This window comes from Bipolaris victoriae (genome assembly GCF_000527765.1).
Source record: "Bipolaris victoriae FI3 unplaced genomic scaffold scaffold_7, whole genome shotgun sequence".
NCBI classification, from domain to species: domain Eukaryota; kingdom Fungi; phylum Ascomycota; class Dothideomycetes; order Pleosporales; family Pleosporaceae; genus Bipolaris; species Bipolaris victoriae.
Window position 1 is genome coordinate 293,845 of NW_014575385.1, and position 13,707 is coordinate 307,551.

At 51.6% G+C, this 13,707-nt stretch overlaps 7 protein-coding genes across 7 annotated transcripts; 5 read left to right on the forward strand and 2 right to left on the reverse strand.

Moving 5' to 3' along the window:
• Window positions 1-842: 842 nt before the first annotated feature.
• Window positions 843-2,461, forward strand: COCVIDRAFT_12262 (hypothetical protein; the record flags this gene model as incomplete). The annotated part of the gene is made up of 2 exons (XM_014705584.1): window positions 843-1,182; window positions 1,254-2,461. The coding sequence occupies 2 exons, from the start codon at window positions 843-845 to the stop codon at window positions 2,459-2,461; spliced, it is 1,548 nt and encodes a 515-aa protein (XP_014561070.1).
• A 118-nt stretch (window positions 2,462-2,579) lies between these two features.
• Window positions 2,580-2,822, forward strand: COCVIDRAFT_87596 (hypothetical protein; the record flags this gene model as incomplete). Its single annotated transcript, XM_014705701.1, has 1 exon — window positions 2,580-2,822. One exon carries the CDS (start codon window positions 2,580-2,582, stop codon window positions 2,820-2,822), a length of 243 nt encoding a protein of 80 aa, XP_014561187.1.
• A 597-nt stretch (window positions 2,823-3,419) lies between these two features.
• On the forward strand, window positions 3,420-3,632 carry COCVIDRAFT_87163 (hypothetical protein; the record flags this gene model as incomplete). Its single annotated transcript, XM_014705702.1, has 1 exon — window positions 3,420-3,632. The coding sequence occupies one exon, from the start codon at window positions 3,420-3,422 to the stop codon at window positions 3,630-3,632; it is 213 nt and encodes a 70-aa protein (XP_014561188.1).
• Window positions 3,633-4,301: 669 nt separating this feature from the next.
• COCVIDRAFT_87601 (hypothetical protein) lies at window positions 4,302-6,020 on the forward strand (the record flags this gene model as incomplete). Its single annotated transcript, XM_014705703.1, has 3 exons — window positions 4,302-5,163; window positions 5,222-5,326; window positions 5,554-6,020. 3 exons carry the CDS (start codon window positions 4,302-4,304, stop codon window positions 6,018-6,020), a joined length of 1,434 nt encoding a protein of 477 aa, XP_014561189.1.
• A 501-nt stretch (window positions 6,021-6,521) lies between these two features.
• On the reverse strand, window positions 6,522-7,906 carry COCVIDRAFT_22833 (hypothetical protein; the record flags this gene model as incomplete). Its single annotated transcript, XM_014705603.1, has 2 exons — window positions 6,522-7,809; window positions 7,857-7,906. The coding sequence occupies 2 exons, from the start codon at window positions 7,904-7,906 to the stop codon at window positions 6,522-6,524; spliced, it is 1,338 nt and encodes a 445-aa protein (XP_014561089.1).
• Window positions 7,907-8,874: 968 nt separating this feature from the next.
• Window positions 8,875-10,389, reverse strand: COCVIDRAFT_87283 (hypothetical protein; the record flags this gene model as incomplete). Its single annotated transcript, XM_014705704.1, has 3 exons — window positions 8,875-9,076; window positions 9,154-9,959; window positions 10,009-10,389. 3 exons carry the CDS (start codon window positions 10,387-10,389, stop codon window positions 8,875-8,877), a joined length of 1,389 nt encoding a protein of 462 aa, XP_014561190.1.
• A 361-nt stretch (window positions 10,390-10,750) lies between these two features.
• Window positions 10,751-13,533, forward strand: COCVIDRAFT_87449 (hypothetical protein; the record flags this gene model as incomplete). The annotated part of the gene is made up of 4 exons (XM_014705705.1): window positions 10,751-11,447; window positions 11,503-12,250; window positions 12,306-12,486; window positions 12,574-13,533. The coding sequence occupies 4 exons, from the start codon at window positions 10,751-10,753 to the stop codon at window positions 13,531-13,533; spliced, it is 2,586 nt and encodes an 861-aa protein (XP_014561191.1).
• Between the last annotated feature and the right edge of the window lie 174 nt (window positions 13,534-13,707).

Below are 13,707 nucleotides of genomic sequence, written 5' to 3' on the forward strand. Positions count from 1 at the left end.
GCTGGGCGATTCCAAGGGCACGGCCGTGGTATCGTGGTGATGACGCTCTGCGGGTCGGGTGATTAGCGTCACAAGCGCTCGAGACGCATGCTGTGCTGGCAACGCATCGCATCCATGGGTGTCGGGGTGTCGGATGGGTAGGTAGAGTTTAGAGGGGAGAGGGGCCCCACCTTTGTCGGGCAGCGGTGGCAGTGGTAGTGCAGGAGGTGCAGGCCTGGCGGTGGGCAGACAACGAATCCGCGAGAGTCGAGGCGGGAGGAGCCACGGTCCCGTCACTCGACGGGTGCTTATGGCGGGCGGCCGCGTCGAGGTCAGGTCATGTGAGCGCTAGGCGGTTTGCAGGCTAAGGCGCCCCGTGCCATTGGGGGCTTTTGCAGAGGGCAGGCAGGGGAGTGGCCGCTGTGGCCGCGGTGCGTGTCCACTCGTCGTCCTCAACTCCAGCGACGCTTAGCTGACTACTAGCGAAGAAGGTCATGCATTCCCATCCCCGGCCCTGCCCCTCTGCCCTCTGGCTGCTCCTCGCCTCGCTTGTCTCGTCTCACAGAACATCGCCGCCGGATAACACCACGCTGTCAGTTGGCAAGCCTGGCCCGCGACAGCCCTCCATCCGCCTCGCGTCGGCCGTCCATCTCCTGTCCCGATCCGGCCCGAGCCTTTGCTCTGTCTCTGTCTGTCTCTGTCTCTGTGTCTCTCTTTTTCCCGCTCTCGCTGCTCTCGCTCCTGCTCCTCCTGCTCCCACACTACCACTATATCCCTCGTGCCCTGCGCTCCTGCCCGCCCGAGCAACCCCCCGCCATAGCAATCCTATCCTCCCACTGCCGTCATGAATAGTCCCACATAAAATGGGTATCCTTGATCTTGCCGACGAGCTTCTTCGCATCATTCTCGAATATGTCGCCTCAGAACCCGAAAAGCCCATTAGCCTCGAACGCCGCGCCTATCTCTCCCAGGAGAGCTTCAAGCTGCCTCTGCCTCCAGACCACGACCAGGCCCAGACCATCGCCGCCTTTCGCCTGACCTGCAGAAAGTTTTCCGACCTCGGCATCATCCATCAGTTCTCACGTATCACCACCCGTTTCTCCAAAAGAGGCCTCGACCGGCTCGAGAAGATTGCCAGCCAGCCGCACATTGCCCGCCGTGTCAAGAAATTCAGCTACATGGTCCCGTTCTTCTATGACGAAGGTCCGACTAACCCTTTTCTCTCAACCCTCCCTCAAATCCCATATACCTACCCAACACTAACTCGGCTGTAGGACGGGAGCGGTTACAAGAACTTCTCCATACCCAGCCCAACAGCTTCGCCCTCTTTGATGTTCGTCACTTCCAGACAAAGGCAAACGAGCAGAGAGAAATTGTCCGCACTGGAGAAGATGCCCGCATTCTCCACATAGCACTTCGCCAATTCACCTCCCTTCAGCACATTCAGATTCTACGCGTCCAGGACCAGGAAGAGGGGAAGCTTATTAATTACATGCGGAGCCATGAACTAAACGATTTAGTCCCACGGTGGCCTCCGGCCTGCCTGCACAGTGCAAAGACAATAGGTCAGGCCCTTCTCAAGTCAGGATCTCCATGCTCAAGAATATCATCGCCCATGCTTAGTCCACAGAGTGTGTCGAGTGCCGTTGAGAATCCACCATCCACATTGAGTATCCTTGCCAGTCGCCTGACTTGCTTAGAGTTACACTTTGATGATAGCACCGACCTTGATGTGCGCATGCGAGACCTCTCTTCCCTATCCAAGGCCCTATTCACTGCAGCCAAGAACATAGAGGCGTTACATATCGGCTTTCCATCGTACAGGCCACTCTCCATCCAACTAGAGGAACTTTTCCATAACGTCAAGTGGGACAAGTTACAAGCTTTTGGTATACAGGCATGGCGGCTAGACGCAGAAGAAATCATTGGCTTTGCACAGAGACATCGAGAGACATTGCGCGGATTGCGGCTCCGAGACGTACTTTTGAGGCAAGGCAGTAGATGGAAAGATGTCCTGCCTTGTCTGCGGGACGATCTCCCAAGGCTCGACTGGGTCAGCTTAAGACGAATTGATTACGAGCAACATTTCGATGAGCAGTGGGTGTTGGGGGCTGAAGTGCCAGACGACCCTCTTGTTGGAAGCGACAGCAGTGACGAGAGCGAAGACTGGGAATATGATGGGGAACAAGAGGAGCCATTCGACAATCACAGCATTAATGGACACGATCACGACGATAGCTCGATAGCTGGTACAGAATCGGATACTGAAACCGACGAGCCGGAACCGGAGCAGGGCGGAACTCTCCACTTCCCACCCATGCCAGACACCCCAGCCTCGGTCACCTGGTGCAATTGCAACGGTCATATGGACAGTGTAGACACGTTAGGAGACGATGGTGTCATGGTCACCAACCAGCAACGCAAGTTCTGGGAGAAGTGGGTCGTCAGGAAGATCTGCACCGAGCAGCACGGTCACAAATAAGCGAGCCCGTGTGCACTTCCACGAGGCGTCGTTGTTTTTGTTGGTGGGGGGCCTTCCGGCGTAAGATGGCGTCCTCTTATCGAACCGTTCATGGGCCGTCTGTGCGTGGACCTCGCATATGCATGTTCGCAGCAGCCAAAGCACCGCGCTCGGGCGCTTATGCAATACCCAGCAACCCGTCACTACACTCACCCCAAAACAAGCAAATGCGACCACACCGTACCGTCAATCCAGGAACCCCGCTTTTACGATTCAGTATCGAAATCAACTTCTCTCGCATGCTCTAGGAGTATCACAGGCAACCTTTACTGTTCACTTCTTTCACTGTTGCGTACGCATATCGGGTGCACGCCTACTTTGATTACGGCTTTCCAATCACCGAGGGGAAAAAATCTCGTTTTCTTGTTTTTTTTTTGCGAACTCAACGGCCTTTTGCAAAGACGGGTTACCCTACTTGTGCCCTCATCATCCTATCTAATGCCCCGAAAAGTCTTATGATCACAACCTTCATACATCCAACTCAACTTTCTCCCTTGGTTTTTCCAAATCACTCCTTTTACAGATAACGAATGTCACGTAGCGTGGGAGGGTAATATCGTTTCCTTTTCTTTGTCCACTATGCACACGTTTGGTTTATTGTAGACGTCCAGTTTTTCTCACCCACGCCTATAGTATATTACCTACGCCCCGTGTATAATATTATTCTGTGCCTAGTATATCACTTTAGGCTAGACGAATGATACTGCTCAAAATTGTTTGCTGTTTGCTTCATGATGAGTCACCCTTGTTGGCAAGTCATTGACTCTCACTATTACCGATTGAGCATGTTACTGGAATGAGGCGGTGAGGATGCACGTGTAGTTTGGACTGATAGAGCTACAGGAAATCACGTGTGGATTGCTGGGTAAGAGCATAGGGTACTTGCCTCGTAACTTCTTCACTTCCCATCTTGGCAGCAATGAGTAAGCACCTGCACCTACAGCACTCGTCCTTGCAGCTCTCGTCGCCTCACGGATATCACGACACATACGCACGAGCCTTGTTCACTTCACCACACGATAAACGCGCCCGTCATACGTCAGATGGCGTTTCGCGTTTACTTAAGGCTTGGTATGCTAGTATACTGTACTACCAACAGTATGCAGCACCAAAGGTCTTGCTTCATCTTTAAATTTGACAAGCAATTCAAAAGTGTATTTTGAGCAACCTTATCATGAAAACTCACATATGGCGGGAAATCGACGCCGGGATGATGATGTGGGAGCCAACATCGGAAGTTATCATCACTCAAGCAGTGGAAGAGCAGCCTCAACATGAGCAGTCACCTGCCGCCACAGAACAAGATTTACAAGGCAAGAGATAACCATTACTGATTGTTTTCTCCTACGATACAAGTGCTAACAATCCACAAGGGTTTCTAGCTAGTAACTGCGACCATACACAACGAGAGTTGACCCTTCCACCGTATGAGGATGTTTTCGGAACTTCGCTTGACATTGAGCCCTGGAAAGGAAGTTTGTTTTTCGAATCTCCAGACTCGTCTTCGCCTTCAGAAAGAGAAGGCTCGACGCAAGCATCGCATTGTTCTTCTTCTGCCTCCTCCTGGTTACATGAAAACAACCATACACCCAAGCCAGACGGTATAGGTCTTTCCAACAGTCAAGGAAGCTCTTCAAGTTTCGCGTCCAATAGCATCGAGTCATATTCCACACCTTGTCCTCGCCGTATGGCACCAAACAGAACTGGTCGCAATCTTCTATATTCTGGTGGTACCAGCCGCTCCAAGTCAAGTAACACTGCAAGAGGTTCCCAATCAGTACCCCGCAAACTCACACTCACAATGAGTGACTCTAGCGATCGCGTTACACCGGTATCGTCTTCAAGAGATTTAAGTAATCTGCAATCTCTGGCAGCTCTCCGAAGGATTGAAAGAGCCCCATCACATTCATGGGATGAGGATCAACGGGAACTGTTGACCATTCTGTATAGGTGGTACGACGATTCCAACCCGACTACTCTTCCCCGGGTCTTCAACCATGTCACAGGCCTTGATCTTCGTGTATCAGTCGTACGGCATCAGTTTGAGGGCCACGTGTTGCTGTTTGGCGGGCGCGCCTTTCCTGAGTACGCCCGGGTAATGGCTATTCCATTTCACGATCCACAAGGGCGGTACAATGCTATCCGTGGGATTATCGAAGAAACTGCCATAGACTTAGGTGTCAGTTTACAGCGCAGAGAAATAGAAATTGCGTTCAATTCTGGCGCCGCGCGGTGGGCGAAGTCCCCAAGGACCAGAAGACTGTATAGGTCCCTGGTTCGCCGCGCTGCGCAGAAGGAGAAAGAAAAGGGTCGAATTTCTCGATTGACTCAATCTGTTGTATTGTCGTCAGATCAGCAAGCAATATCGATGTCAGAATGTCTGCTTGGGAATGTAGCATTGTCCACAGACAATCAAGAGGAAAAGTGGTCTGATGTTGAAAACCCGAGCCCCCGTGCGGCTTCAGTGAAAAAATTGCGGTCCCTTATAGAGCCTATCAAGCGAAACATTGCCTTTCGCGTCTGGGATAAGAACAGTCGCACGCCATTCAGTGAAGAAGACGGATTCGTCAGCCAGGCATTTTCCATCTGGCGCGGTGAGCATCCTCCTCCATTCACTCCGGACGGTGAGGGCAGGGCTGCACTTAAGCTGTTGACCAACCTGCGTAAGTAACTAGAAGAAAAGAAGTCTTCCTAGAATCTATATTAACCATGGGTTTACAGATTTGTGTTTGAAGGGCGGGGCGTCTACTTTTGTTTCCTTGTCTACAAGCTTACTCCAGGCTTTGGTCAAAGCAAGCACTATGGATGACCCGTGCATAGCTATTGGTGAGTGATATGCTTTATTTCGAGAAATTCAAAACTGACTTTACCTAACGCAATGGCAGTTGCATTGGATGATCTCTCACTCACAACGCCAAATAAGACATTGCCGGCAGCAGACGTCCTTCGAATGCTCAAGTCCGAAGGCCAGGCATGGTGGGCTCGCTATAAAGGCCACGCAGGTAAGCCGTCAGTCTGCTCGCTGCCTTATCCAATTTACTAATAGCTCGCAGAACGCATGGTATGGGCTTCGGTACCCGCCGAAGCAATTCTACATCACTTCCCTATCGCCGACCTTCACACCGTGGCACAAAGTGATCCCATCTGCTCTCAGCTTCTAAACCTATCCGCATTTCAACCTCGTAGACGCACACGCCACGTTTCTGATCGCATGCGCGAACAGCGCAATACCATCACCACACATACTGTACAAGCGGTGGCAGGCATTGCGCGAGCGTTTGGCATGCATCGTGAACGCGTTAGTCTCGTACATATCCAAGGTTTCATTGCCGCTTTGGTAGATTCGTTTCAACTTCGCTACGACGAGACGGGAGATGCACACGCGAACAGCATCTCACATAACTTTGCAGTGACGCTTCGATCACGCTGTCACCGCATCGAAGACGTTGCTCTCGCGTTTCTCGAGGGTGCCAGACAGGGCAACGATGTCATTGCGTATTACTCGCGCCGCCGGTCGTAGTCGAACCAAGATGTAGGGTGTACAGCTTTCTGTTGATAGTCTCATCACCCGCTTTTTCTTTGTTTGCCAACAGTATTCAGGAAGAGGGGTTCGCTCACGAGTATATCATGTCGATATGAACACAGAGTTTGTAACGGGTTTTTTTCTTTCGGGGCAGTCAAAAGGAGGATATAGCAACGCTGATAGCGAATTTTTTTATGCGATTTCGCTGGGACGAGGGTAGCAAGGTATCCCCACCCCCAGCTGCTTGTTGCTAATACACTTCAATGTAAGAACGATGCACTGGAATATTCACACACACACACACACATGTAGCCTCAAGAAACATCGCATGGGCAACACAGTACATTGGCATCATACTCTCTACCAAACCTTTACATAAGAAAAATCACAGTACGAACATCTCCTAACAAATCCAAATTCCTCATAACGCAAATTGACTACAACCTCCCCCCTCTCCTTCCCAATCTCCCTTCCCTTTCCTCCGTACCACAACCACACTCACCCCCAAATCACCGTCGCAGTGGGTTGTTCAACCCCCACACTATTAACCTGACTCGGGATGGACGGCGGCGGAAAATCATCATCATCCTCCTCACCTCCATCTTGTCTCTTCCCCCAAATCACCGTTGCAGTAGGTTGCTCGACCCCCACACTATTAACTTGACTTGGGATAGATGGAGGTGGGAAATCATCGTCCTCATCCTCATCTTGACGTTTGCCCCAGATGACGGTTGCGGTCGGGGGTTGAATGCTGATTTCGTTGGGAGGAGGGGTGGGGATGGTGGGTGGGGGGAAGTCTGGATCTTCTTCTTCTGGGAAGGGGTCGTCTTCGGGGAAGGGATCCTCGGAGTCGTCCTCGGGGAAGGGGGCAGAAGTAGGTTCTGGTGAGCGTTTTCCCCAGCTTATGCTGAAGCTGGGGGGGCCGAGGGTGATGTCGGGGGGAGCGTAGGAGGTGGTGTCGGGTTCTGGGGCTGGGGTTGGTGTAGGCTTGGGGGTAGGGGTAGGAGTAGGAGTAGGGGTGGCTTTTGAAGTGAATGTTGGGGTGGGTTTAGGTGTGGCTTTTGAAGTTGATGGGGGTGTGGACTTGGATGTAGGCTTAGGAGTTACCTTGGACGTTGGCTTGGGAGTCACCTTGGACGTAGGCTTAGGAGTCGGGGTAGGCTTTGGCTTCTTTGTAGACGTAGGCTTAACATCACGTTGCTCCATGTTCCAGCTTATGCTATACTGGGGTGGCGGTGAGCTGGTTTGTACTTCCTTTGTTGATGTTGGCTGGGTTGACGACGGTTTGGGCCTCGTTGTGGATTTGAAAGTCGTTGGTCTTGGTGGCCACGGGTTCCAAGGAGGATATCCTGGCTTTCTGGTCGAAGAAACCTTTGTGGACGAAGTCGACTTTCTGGAGCTTATCGAGACAGATGGTGACGATGTAACGGATGGGTACTCTGGAGTTGGTTTTGGTGTGGGTGTGGGCACAGGAGTGGGCGTCGAGGATGCACCCGGGCCTTCTCCATCCCAGCTGATGCTATAGGTTGGATTACCAATACTGATTTGGTCGCTCGGTTTTGGCGGGGGGTATTCAGGTTCGGGTGTCGGTTCAGGCTCACTAGTCTCCCAGCTAATCCAGAATGACGGTTTTCCAAGGCTGATCTGGTCTGTTGGCTTTGGTGGATTGACAGGCTCGTAGGGGCCCTCAGTGGGCTCCGGATTTCCAGTATCCCATGAGACGCTTTGCTGAGGTGGAGTTATCTCTACTTGACGCTCTTGAAAGCCAGCAGGTGCAGCACGGATACTAAAACACGTCGGTATCTGTAGATAGACGCAGGCAGAATAACAAACCTGATTGCAAGGCCAAGTAGCACTAGCACACTGTTGCGTGCAGGAGCCATGTTTGCTCGAGAATGTATGGTGCAAGACCAAATTTACAATTCCGTGGTGTAACTCTGCTCTTTCGTTGCGACCTTTGTGGCAAAGTTATAGACGTTTCTCCAGTCACCGATTCTGGTCAATCTAGGAGAACATGCAATGATACAGTGCCAAGATTAAAGATACGAGACCACGCGCCCTGAATCCTTAGTGAACATCGGTTGCATCTGTGTGACACCGTAGGCCTCTGCATTAGCGAGGCTTGATAGTCCATGTTCTGGGCTTTAGGTTGTGCTTCGATCTCGCAGCGCAATATACAGTGATAACCGCCGGGTCTACCTGCAGTGTCACTTGGGAGAAACCTAATTTTAGGCAAACCCTGTCCAGTAGCGTGTGTTGAATTTACAAAATGTGGAAGGTGTCGGGAAAATTAAAGTGCATCTTGTCTGGCTATATTGCTGGGTATTTTGCGTGATCGTGCCATGGTTGCAAACAGCCGAGAATGCAGGGTTTCTCTCGTGAGGACTTTGCATAATATATGAACCAACTTTAACAATCGTGTCGCTCAACCAACGAAACTACTTCGCTTGCATGACCTCGGTCCAGAATCAACCTTACCAGAATCCCTTGGTTTTGTTTGATATGACCAAGACATGGTTATATAGCCCCGATTGGGAACATCACAACCCGGTAGCGAACTCCCACAGCTCATACCTCGGTATATGTATGTTGGTAACTGTGCGACGTGCCGGGAGGGAATATGAAGAGCGCAACAGCCGTCGAACTGAGAGCGCTCATGGCAATCAGATTGTTCTCGCAATCACGAGATGCCGAACCATGACAGTAACACTGACCCTGCTTGCAGACAAACTGACTATTGACTGGTTGTTTGTTTTCACTATGGAATACCCGGGAAGGCGGATATAGGTGGTGTAGTCCCGGGAGCCAAGGGAGGAAGAGAGCCCTGTTGCATATAGGACGTGCTTGGCCGTCATCCGTCTTCTGGGGGATCTAGAAGTTTGTCCAGTGGCCATTTTCGTATGGCGCGAATGCTTAGTGGGTCGATGTATCCCGCTTCGAACATCTCGAGCCCGGCCCATCCAATCATGGCAGCATTGTCGGTGCAAAATTTGGGAGGAGGAAAGTACAGCTCAACATCTGGAAATCCGTGAGCACAAAGGGTACATGCAAGTCTGATAACAGGTTAGCTTGATCAGTTTCTAAAGCCGAATGACAGCGGGCGCAAGTCCTAGGAGTTGAGTGGACGCACATGTGTCGAAGAAGGGAGTTCGCAGCGACACCTCCAGCCATGACGAGGGCAGGCTTTGATGTGGTGACATCTCGCTGGGATTGCAGGCCTAACACCACTCGTGAAGCTAAGTGCTCGAAAACTGCGCGCATAGTTTCTCTTGCCAGATCTATTCTCTCTTCGATTTCAACCTCAGTAGCTGCTCGCTCAACCTTGTTGAATTTCCTCGTATTAGGGTCCATGCCATATCGTACGATGCGCTCGACCATTGTGGTAATGCCTGAAAAGCTCATCTCAAGGCTATTAATCTTGACGCCCCCACCGGATTTAGTCAGTGGCTTGTTGAGAGCCCAACCCCATTTAGTAGTGTTTCTCCGGATTGCATCTTCGTGATTTGTCGGGACTGTATACCATTCATACCGATGACCATGCGTACTCAAATAACTTTCAGCGGAGTGTATGGACTGCGCAGATGGTGAGGTCAAAGTTGTTTGGCCTTCCAGACCTGAATTAGGAAATGCAAATGCTTCAAGGAGTGCTCCATACATGGTGCTCTTGGTTGTTTGCAGCAACTGTGCAGGCAAGACGACACGAGCAATCTTGTCCAAGCATTCTCCAATAGCAATGTCATTTGTCGACCCCAATACATGGTGGTGTGTCAAAGAAGCAGAGTGGATGAGTAACGTGTGGCCACCAGATGCTAGCACTGACAGGAACGGAAACTTGGGCGCAGGCTCAGGCGATGGATGGGCACAGGATTCAAGAGCGCTCACCATTCGCGGCGTGAGAGCATGTGCTTGCATGTGGTGAACACCAACGAGAGGTTTCTGGGGTAGGTGTCAGTGGCAGGTTCATGAGGAGACCAGCGTGCAGTACCTGCCATGCTACAGCAAGGCCCTTTGCGGTGTCGAGGCCCGTGAACAGATTACTACGCATACCAGGCCCACGTGTAACGGAGATGAAGTCGGGCAGTCTTCTTGTTGCAACGTCTACTTGGCCTGACTGCGTCGACCCTGCATTCGGAAGAACAGACCCATTGCGCATTGGGAGATGGCGCATGGCTTCATGCACAAGTGTCGCAAGGCTCTCCTGGTGAGATTGAAGCGATATGAGGGGATGCACGCCTTGGTATACTGAGTTGTTGGACGTGACTTTATCGTGGAAATGCAGTTTTGCTGTCACGTGGCCATGGTGGTTTCCTTTTTCAATTATAGCCACCGAAGTATCATCGCATGATGTCTCAATGGCAAGGGTCATGAGGCATCTTTGCGATGGCCATTGGCGTAGGCGATGAGTTGTTGAGCAGATCGCGGCCTGGAGCCCATGGGAACGAGGCCGCATTAGCTCTGTGATTTGGGCGAGTGTGGAGTGGTACGGGTACGGGTGCGGGTGCAGGTACAGCAATTGGAATAGCGAGTAGCGAGCAAGGAGGATTTCTGTGCATGAACGTCGGAAGGGTTCCGGGGCGCAGGGCCCAGGCCTCGGCAGGCCCTGTGACGTAAACCCCCGAAGCTTCGAGCCTCACATGCCGCTCTCAACACCCTGAGTCCATATCATCTGACGTGATATGTTCCTTTGTATTCTGCGATGAAATATACGTCTCGTCACTCCCAAACACATGGCTGACATCGATAAGAAGACAGACGGCCCGGAGCCATACTCGGCCGCCGGCTTCGACTTCACCCTCTTGCCCGACTACGATAACGACTTTGTCGAAGAAGACCATTTTATTGAATTCGCCAAAGCGCTCGCTGCGCCAGAGAATTCGCCATCGACCGAGGACCTCACTTCGCCTCCGCCCGAACGTGCCTTCATCACTGCCCAAAATGACTGGCGCCCCGTCCACCAGCGCGTCAAGCGGCGCAAGAAGACAAAGGCCCCCCCACGTCGCGGCAAGGACGAGACGCGCGAGGGTTTCGTCTACATACTGCTCAAGTGGCCGCTGCTGATTGTCGTGCTCGGATGGCTGCTCTTCCTGAGTATCGGCTACGTCTTCACGCGCTTGTACATTTATCTATATGAGCACTGGGTCACATGGCGCGGAACACGCCAGAGGCTGCGCCAACGCCTTCAGGATGCGAGATCATATGAGGAATGGATACAGGGCGCAAAGGAAATAGACACCTATCTTGGCAACGATGCGTGGAAAGAGAAGGCCGAATACGCTTACTATGACAGCAAGACCATCGCGAGGGTACACCAGCAGATGGTCAAGCTGCGGGAAAAGGCAGAGGCTGATGAGAACAGTGCTTCAGGCTCCAAACACACCACAGGCCCTCACACGGCTGTCGAGGACCTTCGTGCGCTGCTGGAGGGTAAGAATATACCATACTCCTGTATACGAGAACAATCGGCTAACGTCTTACGTAGCCTCCATGAAGAACAACTTCGTCGGATTTGAGAACCCTCGGCTGTACAGCGAAACATACTACGGAACCAAAACTCTTGTTCAAAACTTCGTGGACGAAGCCGAGGCCTCCCTGTCATTTCTCTTGCGGACCACGCAGCTCGACGCTGACAACAAGCGCGCCCTCTTCAAGCACTTGGGCAGTAACTTTGGTCGCACTGCACTATGTCTATCAGGAGGAGCCACTTTTGCCTACTACCACTTTGGTGTGGCTAAAGCTCTGATGGACGCTGAGTTACTACCCGAAGTCATCACTGGCACTTCAGGTGGCGCCCTTGTTGCTGCGCTGCTGTGCACAAGGACCGATGAAGAACTCAAGAGTTTGCTTGTACCAGCGCTTGCCCACCGCATCACCGCCTGCCATGAAGGAATTCTCACATGGTCAAAAAGATGGTGGAAGACTGGTGCTAGGTTCGACAGTGTGGATTGGGCCCGGAGGTGTGCTTGGATGACACATGGCAGCCTGACATTCAAAGAAGCATACCAAAGAACCGGCCGCATACTCAATGTCTCCTGCGTGCCAGCTGATCCGCACTCACCAACTATTCTAGCAAACTACATCACTGCCCCTGACTGTGTCATTTGGTCGGCGGTTTTAGCTTCGGCTGCTGTTCCTGGAATCCTCAACCCAGTTGTACTCATGAAGAAGAATAAGGATGGAAGTCTTTCGCCCTTCTCTTTCGGTCACAAGTGGAAAGATGGAAGTCTAAGGTAAGTCATTGAATCCGCATAATTGCCACCTTGTGACGACTCACGCGGTCTGTAGGACGGACATCCCACTCAAGGCACTGAATCTTCATTTCAATGTGCGCTTCTCGATCGTTAGTCAGGTTAATCCGCACATTAATATCTTTTTCTTTTCGTCGCGTGGATCAGTTGGTCAACCTGTCACTCACCGACGCGGGCGCGGTTGGAGAGGTGGCTTTCTCGGTTCAGCTACGGAGCAGGTACGTAACGAACATCCCAGCACTCAACCAACTACCTCTTCAATACCACGAAACCTTTACTTAGTCCTCCTCTAACTATATTCGTAGTATCTCAAACTTGATCTTTACAAATGGCTCAAGGTTCTCCGTCACCTCGAACTATTGCCGAGACCCCTTGGTCAGGATTGGAGCGAGCTCTGGCTGCAACGCTTTAGCGGAACCATCACCATTTGGCCCAAGTCCATCCCTTCGGACTTCATTCATATCTTATCTGACCCTACCCCACAAAGACTAGCACGCATGATTCATGTTGGCCAGCAATCTGCGTTTCCAAAACTAAAGTTCATTGCGAACCGAGCCAAGCTAGAACGCGCCATTCAGGAGGGCAGGCGCAGATACAGACCTCGTGGCGTACGCGATGAAGAAGTAATCAACACCCTCAGTGAAGAAGATCTCCGCAGCTTGCTCAAGCGAACACATAGCGATGGACCTACCGGAGACGCTCCATACCCTGCATCTGGTTCAGAGTCTTCTTCATCTGCCGGGCTTTCAAGACCTGGATCACCAATAGATCTCCCTCTGGGCTTTAATTTCACCCGAAAGAAGAAGGGGAAGCTGGACAAGATCACGACAAATGTGGATAAGCAGACTGATGTCCCAGATAGCCCTTCGTTGTCTAAGCGGCTAAGTGGCTGGTGGTCAGCCATTTCTCCACAAGCCTCCCCACGACCTGACCTCGCGCAGCCTACAGCTGCTCAAGTCAATTCACGTGCTGGAACATACAGCCACGACCGTCCTAATTCCATGTTCGAGTTGCGACCTCCGGGTGGGTTGGGTGATTTCCCGACCGGGAGGAAACAGAGCAGAGTCTTTGATGACTCTGATGACGACGATGTGACCCAAAACTCTTCTCGATATAAGCATCAGCATAAAGGCAGTGATTTCCATGATGTAGATGCAGGAGTAGGAGATAAAGAGGATCATGGCGACGCAGATTTTGGTGACGACGAAGAAGACAGAAAGGAATCGCAAACCGTTGGTGTTGGCGTTGGCCTTGGGCTTGAGTAACAAGAAATATAGACAGACCATTTTGATATGTATAATAGCTGAACTAAACCGTAGAAATTGTAATTTTGAGAGACCAATAATCCTGCACACAACAAGACTGGGAGACGTCTGAAGAAGGTTCAGCTCAAGCACGTGAAGGTCGCGTGGGAACGTGGGCCAGGCTTGGCATGTCGT